Source organism: Dendropsophus ebraccatus, chromosome 3 (assembly GCF_027789765.1).
Source record: "Dendropsophus ebraccatus isolate aDenEbr1 chromosome 3, aDenEbr1.pat, whole genome shotgun sequence".
NCBI lineage: Eukaryota > Metazoa > Chordata > Amphibia > Anura > Hylidae > Dendropsophus > Dendropsophus ebraccatus.
The window spans coordinates 112,893,632-112,914,849 of NC_091456.1; the positions used below are offsets into that span (position 1 = coordinate 112,893,632).

A 21,218-nucleotide genomic window follows, 5' to 3' on the forward strand; every position below is an offset into this window, starting at 1 on the left:
TGCATATAGAGACAAACTTGTGATTATTAATAAGAAGAGGAAGTGCTTCAATAGAATTATTACATCTCTGTAGTGACCACTGTTATGTTCTGCAGTGTGACTAACAGCTAATGTCCAGAAAAGTGGGCTTCCCCTCTCCACCCAAAGATGCATCATGTTGGTCTCACCAAAGCCACTGTGTCCTGTTGCTAAGGCAACAGTGCTCTTCAATCATCAGGAATATCTCCTGATTGGAGGACTGATTATACAGATCGGTTGGGTGGACAGAAGTTACAGATTAGAGTTCTTTAAGAACTCTGGGGTAGACATCAACTGGAATAGAGATGAGCGATCCTCAAGCATGCTTGGGTTTGTTTGTCCGTTTTTTGTTGTTTTGTTTTTTTTACAGAAAACATCCATAAAGTAATGGTAGGGTGCAGGCAGAGACATAGGCACAGGACTAATTGACTGGAGAGTGGAGGTTTTAACTAGTTAAGGTTACTGCAGAAGCATAAGACAGAAACCATGGCATGGCATGTCCCCAGCATGTCACCTCTCCAGCATTTCAGTTCCATGAGTAGTTCCATGTTTCCACAGCCAAGGCAGACCCAGAAGTATGGTGTTAATAGAGATGGGGAGTATGATAAAAGCAATTTTCTCTTGATGTAAGATCCCCACCTGGATGCTAAAAGACTGTGCAGTGCCAGATGATGCAGGAGAGAACTTTTTCCATTCAAAGAGATAGAGAGGGGCTTGGTAAGCAAGGTAACAGGTAGATTGTATTGGACAACAAAGAAAGGATGGAAAAAGTTGTCAGAGTCCTTAAAGGCTGCTATCTGCAGACAAACACCTGAATACCAGAATGACCATAATGGTCGAAGGTGGAGAGGAGGTATTGCTGCCTAAGGTCGCCTCTCCTAGAGGGCCTAGGCTCTGGAGTTTCTTGGACAAAAAAGGACATTCCTTCAGCTGGTGCCCTTTGGCCTCACAGTACCCAGGTTCTGATGCTGAGTCTTTTCCTTTTCAGATAATTAAGACCTTTCTACCCACATGGGCTCTTCCCATGGTGACATAGATGTAGGCTGAAGTGGGTGTTGGAAGGCTGAAGCCAACTGAGGAACTCAGTGGTTAAGGGAAAATTCTCGCTGCCGTCGTAACTCCTGCTGAGGATCTTTTCTCTCACAGAGAGAAGTAACCCAGGCTAAGGGCTATATTACATTACCCAATCCCCAATGTAAACAAGCACCAATCTGCTAAATCGCCACTTCTTTGCTGAACCTATTACACTGCTCAACTATTGCACAGCAAGGGCTGCCCAGACATTGTAAGTGATGTTTGTGCAGCCCTTGCCTTTAGTGTAAAATAATAAAGTTTATACATATCTGTCCATGCTCCCCAGGGCTTCTGCCCGCAACTGCTGTGAGAACTGCAGAGCCGGTCTCTGAAGTGACAGACCTCTCAACCAATCACTGGCCATGGTGTTGTCTTGTCTTGGCCAGTGATGGTTATGGTACATTCATGGGGATAGGCCTGGTGGTTTATTGTTTTAGATGGTAATTTGTTTTAATGAGGCAGAATTACATCATGAGGGATGATTTTTTTTTTTCATTTGCTAGGCAACTAATATACAGTTATATGCCTATAAACTGATATAGGAGTCATAGATAATCTGTGTGCTGCGGGCACTAAATCGCTTTCCTTACTGCACTCCTGCCCTTACTTGGCAGGCTGTGAGGACAGATGGCATCACTTCCTGTACATGCCCACAGAGTTTAGGAGAACTGCAGGTAAGGTGAGCAGAGGAATGGGGCTATCTGCTGACAAAGCAAAAGATTAAAAAAATAAAACAGGGTCTAAGAGGGATCATTGACACTTTTTTTTAACACCCTTGATGACAGGTACGTTTTAAGTCTTTATTTCCTCTACGTACTGTTAAGCGTTAACAACGTCTGTTTTTGTAAAAAAAACGGCCAAAATTAATGATCATGAACATTAATTCCCGCCATTGATAGAGCTTATCATTGCGTAGTGAGAACATAGCCTAAATGTGAAAAGGCCAACTTAGATGGTCAGAAAGTAGAACACTGTGCTAACACAGCACTGAGCAGAAAAAAATTGGCTTGCCAAAGGAGTTAAAGGGGTACTCCCGCGGGGGGGGGGCATTTTTCCCTGGGAACGGGGAGGAGGTGGCTGAGGGAAACAACGTCCACTCACCTCCCTGGATCCAGCGGCTGGTCCCGCATCGTGGCGCTACGGTCCCCATTCCCGGCCGCTTCCTGGTGTCTGACGCGGGCCCGAGACAATACGTCTCAGGTCCGGTCAGCCAGTCAGTGACAGAGGCGGGATCTGAGCGGACTTGATTCGGATCCCTCCGTCACTGACATGCTGAGCGGACCTGAGACGTCACGTCTCGGGCCCGCATCAGACACCAGGAAGCGTCCGGGGACCGGAGCACCGCGAAGTGGGACCCTCCGCTGGAACCGGGGAGGTGAGAGGACGTCGTTTCCCTCAGCCACCTACTCCCCGGTGTCAGGAAAAAAATGCCCCCCCCCCCCGCCGGACTACCCCTTTTAACCCATATACATAAATTCTTGTTTCTCTACATTTAATACATATATTCTCTAACCATTTATAAATAAATGTTAGACTACAAAGAAAAATCTGGCTTTTTAGAATTATATACACCACCAGAATACAACATTCAGCACAGCATAGACTTGTTACCTGTCATATCCAAATATCTCTAGTTGTATTGGGCTTTGGTCCAGATTTGTAGATCTCTTTGATCTCAGCTGATCTTTAAAATGCTCATGCTTGTTATATACGGCTGTCTCATAGTATTTCAGAAATGGCCTGATCTTGTCTCCATTACACCCTATAAAACAAAACAGATATTGGATTTATCTGATATGACTATATAGTAGGTAAATGTATTTTACCCTGGGGTATACTGTGGCCATAGGCTGTATCCATGTTTTCCAGGATCCCTAGGGCTGCATCCAACTTCAGCCACCGTAAATCAGATGCATGCAGCGCACTTGAGTTCAGGCAGCCCACAGCATGCTCAAGTTGTGATAATCTTTTATTACTACTACACTAGAACACAACATATTTAGGGCACACATAAAGATTTTCTGAGAACTCCAGAAAAGAGTCCATAATCAGGCACTATTGCTTCACTTAGTAGGCTAGTGCTGGCTCAGACGGCAGACATTAAGCATTTGTCAGAGCAAAATAAACATACACATCCTGATCCAACTTACTAACTTCTGAAATTTAACAGAACAGGGTTTAAAGGACAGCAGGCATACAGCTAAAATATTCTTACCTATCAGAAAAAGGCCCACAGGTATCAGCAATTCTACAGCGTAGTAAACTGAATGCATTGTGTTAGCTTGTCTGGTGCTTAGCTTAGTTTACTCCAAGTGAGAAGGAAGTGCATTGCCAAGCCCACAGCTGCACATGTATGGACTTGCTTGATTTGTACATAAAATGCAAGTTATTCCTCTACTAGTGGTGTGTCAGTAGGATGGAATATGTTTAAATGTTTTATAACACTAAATCAAATACCTCAAAAAAAATGTGTATTTCAAGAAATATTTCTGAAATATTTGGGTTTTACATGTGTATTTTAGTATAACTTTAGTATAACACCAATAAAACAAGATGCAGGACACTCAGATTCTATTCAATCTAAGGGTGGTATTACACGGGCCGAGCAGGGCCCGATAATACCTGTAAACGAGCAGCGATCTGCTAGATCGTTGCTCGTTTACTGGACCTATTACACGGCCCGATAATCGTTTGACAAGAGCTGCAAGGACATCGTTACCGATGTCCTTGCAGCCCTTGCTAAACTGGCATACATTACCCATCCACGTTCCAGGGCTGCTCCTGCGTCCGCTTCTCCCGGGGGTCCCGCGCGCTCTCTAGCGTCACAGCTGCCTGTCAGCTGGTAGGCCGCTCAGCCAATCACAGGCCGGGACCGCCGCGGCCTGTGATTGGCTGAGCGGCCTATCAGCTGACAGGCCTCTGTGACGCTAGAAGCGGACGGCAGGAGCAGCCCTGGAACGTGGATGGGTAATGTATATCGTTAGTCGCGGGCCACGCACCGCTATTACACGCAGCGGTGCGCGGTCGGCGCCCGACGAAAATAAGTTCTAACCTATATCAACGATCAGCCGATGATCGTTGTCATCGGCTGATCGTTGCATTTATTACAAGGAGCGATAATCGGCCGAATCGGGCCAATTCGGCCGATTATCGTTCCGTGTAATACCACCCTTAGAGCCATAGCACTTTTATTTTTCCATGCTTGGGGTGTCATTTTTTGCGCCATGATCTCTAGTTTTTATTATTATCATATTGGTGTAAAAGAAAAATTATGATCGCTTTTTATTATTTTTTTGTGATATATAATTTTTATTTATTTTTTTACGCCATTCACTGTGTGGGAACAATAATGTTATATTTTAATAGATTGGACAATTACGCACGCTACCATATGTAATATGTTTTTGTTTTTTTTTAAAGGTGTGATGTTGGTATCTGTTGTGGCCAGTTTATGTCCCCAAATGGTCAGTTACCTCCGGGCTTGTTGCGGGTCCGTTGGGCACTTGTCTCATCAACCTGGAGTGGTAGTAGACCCACCCAGGATGTCGGTACCGCCACCCACAGAAAAGTGGAAAAATACCCAAGGTAAACGGTGGTGTGTGTATGGGTGCAGATGCAAATAGAGGAGGCAGAGTCACAAGTGTTTAGTATACAAAAATAGAACACTTTACTGGATAACGTTGCAGGTAAGCAGTACACTCAACACAGGTAGTGCAAATCTTGATAAACGTGGTCGTTGTCAATAAAGTAAACCAGTGTTCTGTAGAAGTAGGTGCTTGTTAGAAGTAAGAGCTTTGCAGAAAAGAAGGAAGAGGAGAGGAGTTGCCAAAGGTGCCGTGTCCCATGTAGACTCTGTACTCTGCCGGAACTGAAGTGTAGATAAGAAGTAAGTGATAAGTGATAATCGTACTCACGTACAGACTAAGTCTGACTGCCTTCTGCACCCTAGTTGTGTAGAACCCATCCTAGGTGGGTAGCACAAGTCGTCGGTTATCTGGGTGTAGAAGACTTCTAAGGGTACTCGGTCGTCCTGCACTGCGAAATAGGATATGTAGACCTATTCAGGTAGCTTTGTCCTACTGGGGTCGATTCCTCTTGCTTCAGGAGATCGCCTTCCAGTTTTTAGACACGTTCCTGGTGTGGGCTAGGGTGATCCTAGGTGGCTTCTCTCCCCTACTTGGAGCACTGCATAACCGTAGTGGTTGCTTTTGTAAAGAAAGTCTCTCAGGGAGCTAGCTTTTGTCTCTTCTGTTCATGCTGGAAGACTAGACTGAAATGCCTCTATCTGGGGTCCCTGTCAGGAGTACTGGCCGAAGCCAGGCCCTGGCTCAACTTCTGCAGGAAATGTTTTGTTGTGTCCTCTCTCATTGAAAACTAAATCTCCACTGAACTACTTCCTCCACACGGTTAACTCCTACAGGGGCTATATCTAAACCCTCCTGTGAGTGGTGGGGTTAAGTGTGTGCAAGAGAGAAAGGAGATAGGATAGGACAGAAGGAAAGAGCACCTGCAACTAGTCAGCATACAACACATGACACAAAACAACTAACCCATTACTTCTCAGCTTTGTTTAAGAGACATAAAAGCAGTAGTGACATCTAGTGGTAAAAACAAGGTACTTCATCTCCCACTAGTTTAACCTGAGTGAACAACTTAGTGGGGTGCATATACAATACCCGGGGTGGGACACCACAATCTCAGGAGGAGAAAGCTTCATGGATACAGCCAGGCAGGGGCGGGCTGGGCCGGGGGGCAGGGGGGCATATGCCCCCTGGGCCGGTCTTCCCCCAGCTGTCAGGGCCGCATGGCGGCTGACAACTGGCTGGAGTCCTCAGTGCCTCCCCTGCTTACAGCCCCGCCCTCTTCTGTCATATTTACCTGTGGCTGTGGATCCAGACTGTGATGGAGGCGGCCGCTGAAGCCCCGCCCCCTCCATGACGTTAAGCCCCGCCTCCTTTATGGCCATTATGCTTTCCTATAAGCCTATGAGGCTTATGGTAAAAAGCAAACTGCTGTACGCAGTATCTTCCTCCGGCCACCAGAGGCCGCTCTCTCCTCCCAGCTGGTTCTCCTGTGTCTGGGCTAGAAGAGCCTGAAGACCGAGAAGATGGTGTCTGCAGGAAGCCAGGTACCTACACAGGAGGACATAGGGCAGGGGTAGGGAACCAACCAAGGCTCTCCAGATGTTGCAAAACTACAACTCCCATCATACCTGGGCAGCCATAGGCTTACCATAGATGATTGGAGTTGTAGTTTTGCAACAGCTGAAGAGCCAAGGTTCCCTATTCCTGACATAGAGGATACATATATACAGGAGGATACATATATACAGGAGACCTACACAGGAGGATACATATATACAGGAGACCTACACAGGAGGATACATATATACAGGAGGAGACATACAGAGGAGTATATAGAGGATACATATATACAAGAGGAGACATACACAGCAGTACATAGAGGATACATATATACAGGAGGAGACATACAGAGGAGTATATAGAGGATACATATATACAAGAGGAGACATACACAGCGGGTACATAGAGGATACATATATACAGGAGGAGACATACAGAGGAGTATATAGAGGATACATATATACAGGAGGAGACATACAGAGGAGTACATAGAGGATACATATATACTGGAGGAGACATATATACAAGGGTACATAGAGGATACATATATACAGGAGGAGACATACACAGGAGTACATAGAGGATACATATGTACAGGAGGATACATACAGAGGAGTATATAGAGGATACGTATATACAGGAGGAGACATACACAGCGGGTACATAGAGGATACATATATACAGGAGGAGACATACACAGCAGTACATAGAGGATACATACAGAGGAGTATATAGAGGATACATATATACAGGAGGAGACATACACAGCAGTACATAGAGGATACATATATACAGGAGGAGACATACAGAGGAGTATATAGAGGATACATATATACAGGAGGAGACATACACAGCAGTACATAGAGGATACATACAGAGGAGTATATAGAGGATACATATATACTGGAGGAGACATACACAGCAGTACATAGAGGATACATATATACAGGAGGAGACATACACAGCAGTACATAGAGGATACATATATACAGGAGGAGACATACACAGGAGTATATAGAGGATACATATGTACAGGAGGAGACATACACAGGAGTATATAGAGGATACATATATACAGGAGGAGACATACACAGCAGTACATAGAGGATACATACAGAGGAGTATATAGAGGATACATATATACAGGAGGAGACATACACAGCAGTACATAGAGGATACATATATACAGGAGGAGACATACAGAGGAGTATATAGAGGATACATATATACAGGAGGAGACGTACACAGCAGTACATAGAGGATACATACAGAGGAGTATATAGAGGATACATATATACAGGAGGAGACATACACAGCAGTACATAGAGGATACATATAAACAGGAGGAGATATACAGAGGAGTATATAGAGGATACATATATACAGGAGTAGACATACACAGCAGTACATAGAGGATACATATATACAGGAGGAGACGTACAGAGGAGTATATAGAGGAGACATATATACAGGGGTACATAGAGTATACATATATACAGGAGGAGACATACAGAGGAGTTAGGGCTGGGTGATTAATCAAATACATTTGCCCAGAAGGTTATAATCGATTTCGATTAAAATCATATATTACATTTTCACAAAAAATCACTGCAGGCAGAGCAGCGTAGAGTGATGGGTTGGCGGCTGGGCTGGAGTTGCAGGTCAAGCAGGCGGCGCGGAGGTGAGGTGCATGGCGGGCGGCGGTGCGTGGAGTGTCGCGCCGGAGGTGAGGTGCAGGGCAGTCGGGCAGTCCGCCTAACAGAGCCGCAACTGACCTGCCCCAGCTATACATATCACGTCCAGTTCCCCTCCCGGCCACACGTGCAGGTCCCTGGTCTCTGGAGGAGGCTGCAGGGACTGTAGTGGTGATAGCGTCGCTTCAGGTCCTGGAGCTGAACAGCGGGATCTGCATCCCCCCCCCGCTGTACAGCTCCAGTAATGGCAGTGACGCTATCACCACTACAGTCCCTGCGGCCAGGGCCGTATTTACTACTAGGCACCTGTGGTCCGATGCCTAGGGCAGCACCTTGCAGGGGGGCAGCACCAGGGAGCAGGGGGACAGAAAAAACTAATTATTTTGTTTTTATTTTTTTAGTTTCCCTTCTCCCTTTCAGACTTGCCAGTGAATCTGGTGTCTTTTCCAGGGGGGTGGGGGGTATGGTGGTATTGGTCAGGTCTGGTATCGCCAATAGGTGCGTGAAGATGGGGCGTCTTCAGGTTTAGTGCCTAGGGCAGCAGAAGCTGTTAATACAGCCCTGCCTGCGGCCTCCTCCAGAGACCGGGGACCTGCACGTGTGGCCGGGAGGGGAACCTGTGTGCCGGGGTGAGAGGAGGAGGGATATGTGCACTCCTGCCCCAATCACGCCCAGCTGCCCCAGTTTCCCCCAGTATGCCCCTGTCACCTCTCATTTATACCTTTATTACTACTACACCCCTCATCTTTACCTGTACTACTACTACTACTTCTACTACACCCCTCATCTATACCTGTACTACTACAGCCCACATCTATACCTGTACTACTAATTCCCCTCATCTTTACTACTAATTCACCCCTCATCTTTACCTGTACTACTACTAATCCCCCTCATCTGTATTACTCATACACCCCATATCTATACCTGTACTACCTCACCCTTCATCTTTACCTCTACTACTACTACTAATGCCCCTCATCTGTATTACTAATACACCCCATATCTATACCTGTACTACTACACCCCTTATCCACTATACCTCCACTACTACACTCTACCTAGATGGAGGCACCATGTGTCCCGCTATCCCCACCCCCACCCCCTCGCTTATCCCGGAAATGCCCCTGCCTGCATGTGTCCCTGCTACATAGAGGATACATATATACAGCAGTACATAGAGGATACATATATACAGGGGGAGGCATATATACAGTAGTACATAGAGGATACATATATATACAAGAGTACATAGAGGAGACATATTTTTTAGGAGTACATAGAGGAGACATATATACAGAAGTACATCGAGTGATATAAACTATTGTAAAAATACAGTAACCCCAGCTTTCCCAGCATCTTATACTCAGTATGATGGAGGTCACCCAGCTCTCCAGCATCTTATACTCAGTATGATAGAGGTCACCCAGCTTTCCTAGCATCTGTCTATGGGACCGTTTTGTGTCATCACTGAGCCGCCCAATAGACTTATACAGGAAAGTGAGTTCTGACCCTTTCACAAGGCACAGTAGGATATTTGGTCACCAATGACTGGAAGGACCGAAGATGTTATAGGTAAGAGGTTAGAGGCCAGAGTGGTCCTTTAAGGATGGGCCGCCAGCCTGCTACTCATGGGCCAGTGCTGTGTGCTTGCCCCCCGGGCTAAAATTTGCCAGCCAGCCCCTGCAGCCAGGTATGGTGGGTAAATGTAGAGGGAGGTCTGAAATGTGATAGAAGGCACAGGGTGTATATTCTGAATGTGACTGAATTGGCAGTGTGTATGTATAGATATAGGGGGACATTTATTAAGTCCAGCCTTTTTTACGCCGGACTTATAAATGTCCCCGCATCTCCGGCGCTATGGGGATTTATGCAGAGGCGGACTGCCTCTACATAAATCTCGTGCGCTCTGGTGCGCACCGCCGAAAACCTACGCCAGCTAAGGACTGGAGTAGGTTTTCGGCGTATCTTTTGGCGGAACGGATGTCTCCAAGTCCGTGCCCTCCGTTCCGCCCCCTTCACACACCCTCCCCCCCCCCGGCATACTCGGCAGAAAGTGACGATTTGCAAATATTTTATTCGCAAATCGGCCATTTGCGAATAAAAAAATGCGCAAAACGGCACTTTCTGCCTAAAATCATCCATACAACGGATGATACATGGTGTGTGTGTGTGTGTGGGGGGGGGGGGGTGCAGGAGGACTCCCAACAGGGGCCCATGGTAGTTATAGCAAAGAAAGAAAATAACCAAAAATAGGAGGTACTCCCTTTTCTCAGCATTCAAAGTAAATCATATTAATTTATTTTATATATTAGATTTCTGGACATTCAATCACCAGGTTTGGTGAGGAGTATACTAATATATTTTGCTCTATGTGTCCTATTGTGCTGATACTTACATTCTTAAAGGTGTGACAAAAATATTTTTTTCATACATGGTACTGTTGGTTTTGTTGCTGGTATTATTGGTCTTGGTATACTGAATTTTAGTAATGGTATGGTGGTATGAGTCACTATGTGGTGGTCATGGCGTGCTGGTAATGTTAGCCCCTTGTAATATTGATCTTGGTTTTCTGGATTTGGCCAGTAACAGTGTGACGGTAGGTGATAATAGAGTAACCTTATACATATATTTTTTATTAGTACTGTTCTGGGGGTCACTTGCTACTCTCAGTCCCCACAGAACTATGTATTCTAGTTCTAGTATGTAGGTGCACTTAGGACCCTCCAACTACAACAGCTGCAAACACTGCAACCCCCAGCATATTTTGACAGCACACAGTCCTCAGGATATGATGGTAGCATATGGGAACAGACAATCCTCTGATAATAGCTGGTGCTGTAAATAGATTTATTGATGGATCTTCAGGGCTGATGGTTGTATCAGATTGCAGCCACCAGAAGCCTCTACATAACCATCACTTATTAAAGGATTGGGTTAGCATGTCACTTCTCAACAGTTCTTCATTGGTGGGGCCCCCAGGATCATTTCCACTGCATGCTGCCTCCAAAAGACAAGGCCCTATGAGGGGGGATTTATAAAGACCAGCGTACAAGTATGCCGGTCTTATATTAGGCCCCGCACCCTTTCCCCCAGCAGGATTCACTAAGAGGCGCACGCCTCTTAGGGAATCCGGCCGGGCGCTCGAAATTTCGCCCGGCGTATTAAATGTACCCCTGCTTCCAGCAGGTGTAGATTTGGATCATGATTTCACCATCAGGCGAGCGAGCCATACGGCAGGCGAACGCCAGGGAGAAGGGGCAAATCTGTACCTTCTCCCTGGCATATGCCTGGGGCGGACATTACATAAATCCCCCCCTATATGTCAGTCACTTAGAGGCTCATACAGGAGAGTTAACCTTCTGCTACAAATTTCAGTCTGATACACTCTGACACACAAATGTCTGTATAAGCATGAGGATCAGAAGAATGTTTTTACCAATATTATTTACAGACATGTCAATGAAAAGTATTTATTAGTAAATATGTATAGATGTGAGTGAACTGAACTTCAGAACTAAGATTCATTAAAAATTTTGCAAAAAGTTTGGTTTTGGAACTAACGGAATTTTTCAAAAACTTTGTACAAACCCAGTCCAAAATAGCGCCTGCACATTGTACATCACATTATCAAAAGCCTGAGCAGAGGGTTATCCATAATCCCTTACAGCCAGGCAATGGGCAACAAGGCAAATAGCCCTCCCCGCTTTTACTATTTATACTAAACACGTACATTTACACTAGCTAGAGACAGGTAGGTAGAGGCAGGGTTATAGAGAGTTATAGAACGTGTGAGGGTAGTAGTGTAAGCTGTGTAGCTGTCAAATCGCTCCTGTGCTATCTCTTTGTGAGACACAGCTCTCCTGGATGAGTCAAATGTCCTAAAACCATGTCTATATCCTCCTCCACCCCAAGGCGGGTAAACCAGACGCAGTTCCAAGGGGTAATAGTGATATAAAATATCATAAAATTTATTAAAAGTATTATGCCAGTGACACAACGCGTTTCGAGACCGGGCAAGTGTCTAATACCATAATAATACAAAGGCACATATATAGAGAGAAAAAAATGTATAAGGGTGGAACCACCACTGCTTACATCATCACGAGGAGAATAAAAAAAGAGTTAACCCTTAACATCCAAAGAAATACATAATTGGCTATACCATAAATAACTCTCATGTATATAAATCCACCTTAAAAATACACATATTGATATCGCTATAAAAATATTGTAGATTTTCACTATAATCTCGGACATAATCGACTATAACTGTACATGAATCCATAACAGCAATTATAACTAGTGTACTGAATTAAGCAAACAGTTGTAGTCAGAGTGTGTGAACAGATACTAAAACCTTTAATCCCATAAAACTGCTGCAGTGTGTGAGCAGATACTGGTACACATGATACCATGAACCAGCTGCAGTGTGTGAACAGATAGTGGTACACATAATAAAAAAATACTATTGTGCATAATCTAATGAACCTACTGCAGTGTGTGATCATATAGTAATGCACATGTTCCCGTGCACCTGCTGCAGTGTGTGAACAGATACTAATGCTTGTAATCCCGTGAACCTGCTGCAGTGTTTGAACAGATACTAATGCACATAATCCCAAGAGAATGTGTAGTGTGTAAACAAATACTATTGCACTATAGTGTATAAACAAATGCTAATGCACATAATCCCATGAACCTGCTGCAGTGTGTAAAAAAATACTAATGCACATAATCACATGAATCTGCTGCAGTATGTAAACATATGCAAATAATCCCATGAAATTGCTGCAATGTGAGAACAATTACTATAGCAAATAAAGAACAAATACTATTGCACATATTCCAATAGACCTGCTGCAGTGTGTGAACAGATGGCTACCAGACATACTACCTTGGATTTTCTATGGTCTCATTGTCTTATATTTTGTTTCTAAAAGCATGTCTGGCAGCAGAATAGGTTTAACTCTTATTGACACCTATTTTGCTGAAAATGAGCAAAAAACTACCATGTTATAGAAGACAACGATCACTCTGATAATAGAAAGGTTATATTTTTTATTACATACACTACTAACAGACAACACACACCATACACCAGCATACCATACCGTATCATACCATACACCAGCAACGCACAGGGGCTTGCTGGCAAACTTGAGGACTTGAGGCCCATGAGGACAATCGTCAGGGCACATATACTTAAAGGAGAACTGTTGCCAAACCTAAGGGGGTGAGGGGAACATAAAAAGAATCCATACTCACCTGTCCCTGTGCCCCCGCAGTGCAGCATCTCTGCTCACAGACCGGCCTCCTGCAGCTCCTGGTCCCACAATGTCACATACTGGTGGGAGTGGGTACTTTCCACCAGAACATGACAACGCTGACACCTGAGGAACAGGATAACACCAGATGTGAGAGAGCTGGTGACCCTGTGCTGCAGGGGCACAGGGATAGGTAAGTATAGATTCTTTTTTATGTTCCCCCACCCCTGCTGATCCAGAATTTTTACATAAGGCAAGAGTTTAATGTGGGGTATTTCCATTCTCGGAAGAAACTGCGCTACACGTTTTTTGTTTTTTTTTCCATTTATCCCTTTGTGAAAATGAAAAATTGAAGGCTAGAAAAACGTTTCAGTGTAAAAAAAATTTATTTTTCTTTTATCACGCCACATTGTTCTGAAAATCTGTGAAGCACCTGTGGGGTCCAAATGCTCACCGCACCCCTTGTTACATTCCTTGAGGGGTGTAGTTTTCTAAATGGTGTCCCTTTAGGGGTGTTTTTTATGTTTTGGCACCCCAGAGCCTCTGCCAACCTGAAGTCGTACAGTCAAAAATGACCAAATATAATGGAGGCGCTGAAATTCACTAGGTACTCCTTTATATCTGAGACTTGTGGTTGCATTAAACAACGCAATAGGGCCACATATGGGGTATTTCTATAAACGGCAATAAATATTGGGGTGCCTTTATCTGGTAATAGGTTTATAATTATGAAAGATATTGGATTACAATAAAATTTCTGCACAGAAAATTAACATTTTCAATTTTTGTACACACTTAGCTTTTATTTCTGTGACTCCCCTGAAGGGTTAAAATATTTTCTGGATGTGCTTTTGCAGAGTTTGGGGTGTAGTTTCTGAAATGACGTGCTTTGTGGGGCTTTCTAACATATAGTCCCCTCAAATACACTTCAACCTGAACAGGTCCCTAAAAAATCTGATTTTGAAAGTTTACTCAATATTTTTTGTCTGAATAAATTGAAAGATAGTTTAATAAATGCAATACAGGAGAGAAAAGAGCGCTGCAACTCACACCTATGGCTGACACTAGTGCCTCTCGGCTGCATAAAAAACATCAGAATTTTGTGTATGAATTGATCAAGCCACACTGCCCCATGTACCGCGTGCAGGTATCTGATACACATGGGTCCCTACACTGTGCCGGTCAGTGACCACCACCCCAGAAGGCGTGCACAGTCAGGGAAGGGAGGCCATGGAACGGCCCTGCGACCCCCATATCACAGGACCAGACCCAAAAATGCCACACCAGAACCCGGCCAGCACCGCTGGCGGAGAAGGTCGCCCCAAACAGCACGAGTCTGGATAAGGTATTGCGCTCACCATAGCTACTGCAGATAGAATGGGACAAACAGGATTAAAAGCATGTGCACTCAGGTGTCTCCTGCTGATTGCGGTCATGTGGGTCTTACCAGGAGAAGTGCAAAAACACTGAGAAAGAAAGACCACAACCCACTTTGGGTCTGGTCCTGTGACATGGGGGATGCAGAGCCATTCCATGGCCTCCCCTCCCTGCATGTGCAAGCTTTGCGGGGTTGGCGGTCACTGACTGACACGGTGTGGAGTTAGCGTAGGGACCCGTGTGAACCATGAGACCTGCATGTTGGTACACGGGGCGATATGGCTTGATCAATTCATATTCCAACATCCTGAAGTTGGTTTTTTAAAATAGGCTTACCAGCATTAGTATCAGCCATAGGTGTGATGTGCAGCCGCTCCTCTCTCTCCATGTCGGATTTTGTATTTTTCTCCCCTTTCTGGGCAGCTGGCACTCCTCTTTAAAAGACCCATGTGACCTAAGTTAGCAGAGCATATACCTGTGCTCACATGACAGTACCTCCATGTTTTTCCCATTCTGTCTGCAGCAGTTTTTGGTGAGTGTAATACCATATCCATACTTGTGTTGTTTGGGGGCAGCCTTCCCCGCCGGTGGTGCTGGCTGGGACTTTTTGGGGGGGCACTTTGGGTCTGGTCCTGTGACATGGGGGTTGCAGAGCCATTCCATGGCCTCCCCTCCCTGCATGTGCATGCTTTGTGGGGGTGGCGGTCACTGATCGACACGGTGTGGAGTTAGCATAGGGACCCGTGTAAACCAGGAGACCTGCACGTTGGTACATGGAGCGATATGGCTTGATCAATTCATATTCCAACATCCTGAAGTTGTTTTTTTAAAATAGGCTTAGCAGCATTAGTATCAGCCATAGGTGTGATGTGCAGCCGCTCCTCTCTCTCCATGTCGGATAGTTTAATAAATGCTGCCAACATGAAGTAGACATATTGCTAATGCTATTTAATATATAATTTATGCGGCAAAACCATTTTCTGTACAAGCAGAAAAGTTTCAAAGTGGGAAAAATGCAATTTTTCACGTTATTTCATTTTTTTTCATAAAAATTTGTGATAAGTATCGACTCTAATTTACCAGAAATGTAAAGTACCATATGTCACGAGAAAACACTCTCAGAATCAGCCGGATAGGTAAAAGCATTCCCAAGTTATTAATGAATAAAGTAACACAGGTCATATTCACAAAATTTGCCTTGGTCCTTAAGGCCATTTCAGGCCCGGTCCGTAAGGGGTTAATAATACTGTCACTCCACAAGCATAACTACTATACTGGTAATACACTCCACCACACAGGGGCCAATATTCCTCCATACAGTGACCAAATAGAGGTAGATACCAGCTGTAAACAAGCTCCGTATACCATGTAAGAACAGTGTAGACACATTTTGTGACTCACAGGTGACGTCTTCTTTGATCAGAGTCTGTCAGGTTTTCTTTTCCTTTCCATCATGAAGACTTCTTCCAACCACAAATCATCTCAGCAGTATCTGCCAGACAAACACCTTAAATCGACTCTGTACCCACAATCTACCCCCCCCCCCCCCCCCCCCCAAACCGCTTGTACCTTTGGTTAGTGGCTTTTAACCCAAGATCTGTCCTGGGGTCTGTTCGGCAGGTGAAGCAGTTATTGTGCTAAAAAACAACTTTTAAACTTGCAGCCCTGTGTCAAATTGGCGTGGCCTAGAGTACCCATGCCCTAGGATTGCGACACCCCTCCATCTCTCCTCCCCATCCTCCTCATTATTAGGAATGCCCCTGGAACATTTTCTCCTATTCATCACCTGGGGGGGGGGCAGATTGTGAGTACAGAGTCGCTTTAAGTACCTTACTTTTACAGCACCTTTAACCACCTCTATACAAACTCTCCATCATAGTGCCCTGAAACATTAACAGAGACTTCTTTGAAGACCAATCTATAGTCATTTTCCTTTTCTGTGCCTCTTTCTATAGTTAGATCCCTTCTTTATGTCTGTATCTGTAGTTAGGATCTGTAATGAGACTCCCTCTTTATGCCCCATCTGAATTTGTGCTCTCTCTCTGTAGTTGTGCTCCCTCTCTTTGCCCTCTTATGAACTGTTTCAATATTAAATAGTGCCATTGTCCCCGTATTATACTGTGCCCACAATGTAGTTTGCCACTGCTTACCTAATTAACTATATTACTACTGCCTCCCAATGTACTGTACCACTGTCCCCTCTAATGTACCGTGCCACTGTACCACTGTCCCCTCTAATGTACTGTACCACTCTCCTCTCTAATAAACTGTACCACTGTGTTCTCTAATGTACTGTACCACTGTCCCCTCTAATGTACTGTACTACTGTCCTCTCTAATGTACTGTACCACTGTCCTCTCTAATGTACTGCACCGCTGTCCTCTAATGTACTCTACCACTGTCCTCTCTAATGTACTGTACCACTGCCCCCTCTAATGTACTGTCCCACTATCCCCTTTAATGTAATGTACCATTTATCTCTCTAATGTACTGTATCACTGTCCTCTCTAATGTAATGTATCACTGTCCTCTCTAATGTAATGTACCATTTTCCTCTCTAATGTAATGTGCCACTGACCCCCTAAATCGTTGTTTTCCAACCAGTGGCTCCTCAGCTGTACCTAAACTAAAACCTCCATTATGTCAGTAGAACATGATGGGAGTTCTAGTCTTGTAGGGTATGTGACTGAAGGGTTACATGTTGGAGAACACTATAGTAAATAAACTGCCCCCCTGAATTTATGTTTCCCTACCAGTGGCAAAACTACAACTCCCATTATACCCTGGTGCCAGTTCAGTGTTCCACCATGGGTGTTGCTAGTAGATATACCCTTCGCAAAAGCCTTTACTCCAAGTGTAAGTGGTGATGTAGTCGTACCTGAGTTTTGCCACTATTGTTGTTTGTAATTTGTGCACCAATGAGAGCTCTTTCTTCTTCTCTACCTATCTCTTTTCTCCTTTATTCTCGTACACTCTCTTCTCACCCACTCAAAGCAGGTATTACATACCTTTATAGAAGGTAGTTACAGGGGTAGAGGAAGTGTTAGTGATTCTTAGTCACGTTGCTTAGCAAAGAGGATGCAAGCCAGCAAGGTCCCTACAGTAGCCAAGTTGGGCCCTGGCTTATGCCAGGTCTACTGTTAGAGGACGACTCCAGTGTAGTCTAAGGGGTGGTAGTCTACAGACTCACACGGGAAGCAAGGACACTGTTTTCTTGAAAGTAGCACTTCTACACACTATGCTGTGCTAGACACTCTTAGAGAGGACAAGTCAGGGATCATCCCAGCCCACGCCGAAAACAAGTCTAAAGGTGCAGGACAGTATCCTGAAGAAAGAGGAACTGATCCGGATAGAGCAAAGTTGCTAGAAGCTTACGTACTCTATCTCGCAGTAATGCAGGCCGGATAATCTTTCAGGCCGTAGTGTTCTAATGCCGGCGTATCAGCGCGCGCCCGCATCAGAACTCCCCATAGGACATAAGCGAGAGGAGCCGCTCGCTTCATTGTGTGAACTGACAGGGTTTCCTACGGCCGCAATTCACTGAATTGAACTCAACGCACCTAGAAAAAATGTTTTTTTCAATGAAAAACAGCTCTCATTGATTATTTTATTGTACATTAAAGTCCACTGGTCATTGATGTAGTCCAACCAAATCCGACGTTATCATCTGCATACCGGTATCTAAAAAACAAAAAGAAAAAACAGAAGCAAAAACAAACAGCAAGTAAGGGGTTAAGTCCATGGGAGCCAGACTGTAACTCTTATGCCCATGCTGGAGGTCACCCAGCTTTCCCAGCATCCTGTAAGGGTTAACCTTACAGGATGCTGGGAAAGCTGGGTGACCTCCAGCATGGGCAAGGGAGTTACAGTCTGGCTCTCAGGGACTTAAAGGGGTTATCCAGCGCTACAAAAACATGGCCTTTTTTCCCCCTCTCTTGTTTCCAGATGAGGTGGGGTTTTAAACTCAGTTCCATTGAAGTAAATGGAGCTTAATTGCAAACTACACCTGAACTGCAGACAAGAGAGGGGGAAAAGTGGCCATGTTTTTGTAGCGCTGGATAACCCCTTTAACCCCCTGGGAGTCAGACTGTTCTGGCACTGCACCTGCCCCAGCAAGGAAAGGGGTTAAGTGGTCCTTTCCTTTCTGGGGGGGCAGAGGCAGTGCGCTCTCCATGGGGGAGGGGTGATGGTAGGGGCTGGGGGTTACCTGCTGCTATCTCCAGATTTGCTAGCAGTCCCGGTATGTCCCGGTAAGCCCTGCCCCCACGACGGTAAGGTTTTTAAAACCCATAGTGCTTTTATTTTTTAACCTACAGACCCAAAAGAGGTCATTTTTTTGCGACACCTCTACATTTTTCCATAAAATATGCTGCTGTGAGGTGAGATTGAAAAAGGAATGATATTTTTCAAATATTAGGTGGGTTTCGTGCTTACGGTGTTCATCTTATGGTAAAACTGACATGTTGTCTATATTTCTTAAGTCAGTAAAAGCAATAAAAAAGCTTATAAAAAAGCAAGTTTTATTTTATTTTAAAAGATTAAAAAGATTAAAAAATAACTAAAATTACTTATTTCTAACTTTTATAATACTTTTCTATTTTGGACTATAGGGCTATGTGAGGTCATTTTTTTTTTGTGCCATGATCTGTAGCTTTTTTTTCTGTATCACATCTGCATATATGTGACTTTATCATTTTCTATTCTTTTTTTTTTCTGGGATGACCAAAAATGATAAATTTTGCACTTTATCTGGTTTTTGCGCCATTTACTGTGCAAGATCAGGAATTTAATAACTTAATAGTTCAGGCGATTCTGCACACAGATATATAAAGTATGGTATTTATTTTTTGTTATATTTTGAAAACTTTTTCTTTTACATACATTTGTAGTCCCCCTAGGGAACTACTATAAGCAATACCTTGATTGCTCATAGGGATCAATCCAGTATACAATCCAGTGTACTGCATTGATCCATAAAACCTGCACTCAATTGCTTGAGGCTGCTGAAGGCAACATGTAGCAATCGTCAAGCTGGGGACATTGCCGGAACACAGAAGGGGACCCAGGATGTAAGTATAATAGATCGTCTTAACAGCTACTGGACCACCAATGAAGGCATTTAAATGCTGCTGTCAATTTTGACAGTGGCAATTAAATGGATAAGTAGCTGGCACATAGGATTGCTCCGTTCCGGCTACTAGCAGTGGCCACCATCATGGAAATTGGTCTCCATTATGAAGGTTAAAGGGGTATTCACGTTATTAGATTATTCCTTTTTTATATGATAGGGGATAACAAGCTGATTTTTGGTCACATTACCACTAGGACTCCTACTGATTTTCTTTGGTAAGAATCTTGCACACCACGTGTGCGCAACCAGGATTTCATTAAATCTCTAAGACCACCTTGGAAATGTTTGCGGTGACCCGGAGATAGCCAGGTGGTGTTAGCTGGGGCTGGTTGTGGTACTGCTGCAGCACTTGTTACAGGGTCCGAGTAATGCAAACCCTTCCTGGGTCCCAGACACACACCTGTTAAACAGATAGTCCCTTTTTGTGTGATGCAATTAGGTGAAGATAGAGTCCTGGATATCTGAGCGCTGACAGAGAAGGTAGTCATGTGACTATAGGACGCAGTGAGCTGTGACTCTCTGTACTGGCTGGAACCAGCACAAGACTAAAAAATCTGCCTTCAGGAGACTGGATACCTGGACCTGGATACAGGTAAGTATAGCTTTGTTTTACAGCATGATAACAATAAATAAATAAAGAATGCATGAATAAATGTAATGCAAACTTGTTTTATTTCACACATACTGTTGGTTTTGATTTTGAAACTTATAGGGACAGGTACACTTTAACTACCTGAAGAACTTGAAATAGTTTCCCAAAGTAACAGTACAGTCTTTTGCACAAAGATAAATGCAGTAGTGGTTTACACTTGGAGATAATTGCCAGTGATGTAAGGTGACTAGTGAATACTTTGGTTAAGTGACTTGAATAGAACAGTCTTTTAGATAGTTGACTTAGGGTCCTATTTAGGGATGAGCGAACCGAACCGTAACGAACCAGATTCGTTACGAACTTTGCAAAAAGTTTGGTTCGTCACCGAACGGAACTTTGAGAAAGTTCGTAACGAATCTGGTTAAAATAACAATAACAAATAGAATCAAAGACATCTTTAAAAGGTGATGCAAACACCTCTGGAATGCATCTGGGAAAGCAGGGAAACAGTTTTAGAGGAATCGGCATTACGGGGTTAGCGATCCTCTGCAGTAATGCCGATGCCTCTAATGGTTAATATATTTAATTAATAGAACATATTTTCATTGTAATAAAGACCCTTTCGTTGTTCAATAATTTAATTAAAACGATTCCATCATTGTGCAATTAAATATACTGTTAAAATAAATATATATATATAAATAAATGTATATTTATATATTTATTTTTTTACAGTATATTTAATTGCACAAGTATGGATTCATGTAAATTAAATTATTGAACAACGAAATTAATTTTATTACAACGAAAATGTGTTTTATTAATTAAATATTAATTATTACAGGAAGCTCTTTTAAAGCCGTTAATTCATATACCCAGTAAAAAGAGCAAACTGTAATAATCAATACTTTACTTTAATTA

At 43.8% G+C, this 21,218-nt stretch overlaps 1 protein-coding gene across 2 annotated transcripts in view; it reads right to left on the reverse strand.

Annotated features, from left to right (window-relative positions):
* Positions 1–3,394, reverse strand: part of LOC138787291 (disintegrin and metalloproteinase domain-containing protein 10-like) — a 41,032-nt gene extending 37,638 nt beyond the window's left edge. For both annotated transcript variants that reach the window (XM_069964518.1, XM_069964519.1), the window contains exons 1-2: positions 3,308–3,394; positions 2,704–2,854 (exon numbers count right to left, since the gene is read on the reverse strand). In XM_069964518.1, coding sequence (XP_069820619.1) covers positions 2,704–2,854; positions 3,308–3,365 — 209 coding nt within the window. In that variant the 5' untranslated portion in view covers positions 3,366–3,394. The remainder of the gene's footprint in view (positions 1–2,703; positions 2,855–3,307) is intronic.
* Between the last annotated feature and the right edge of the window lie 17,824 nt (positions 3,395–21,218).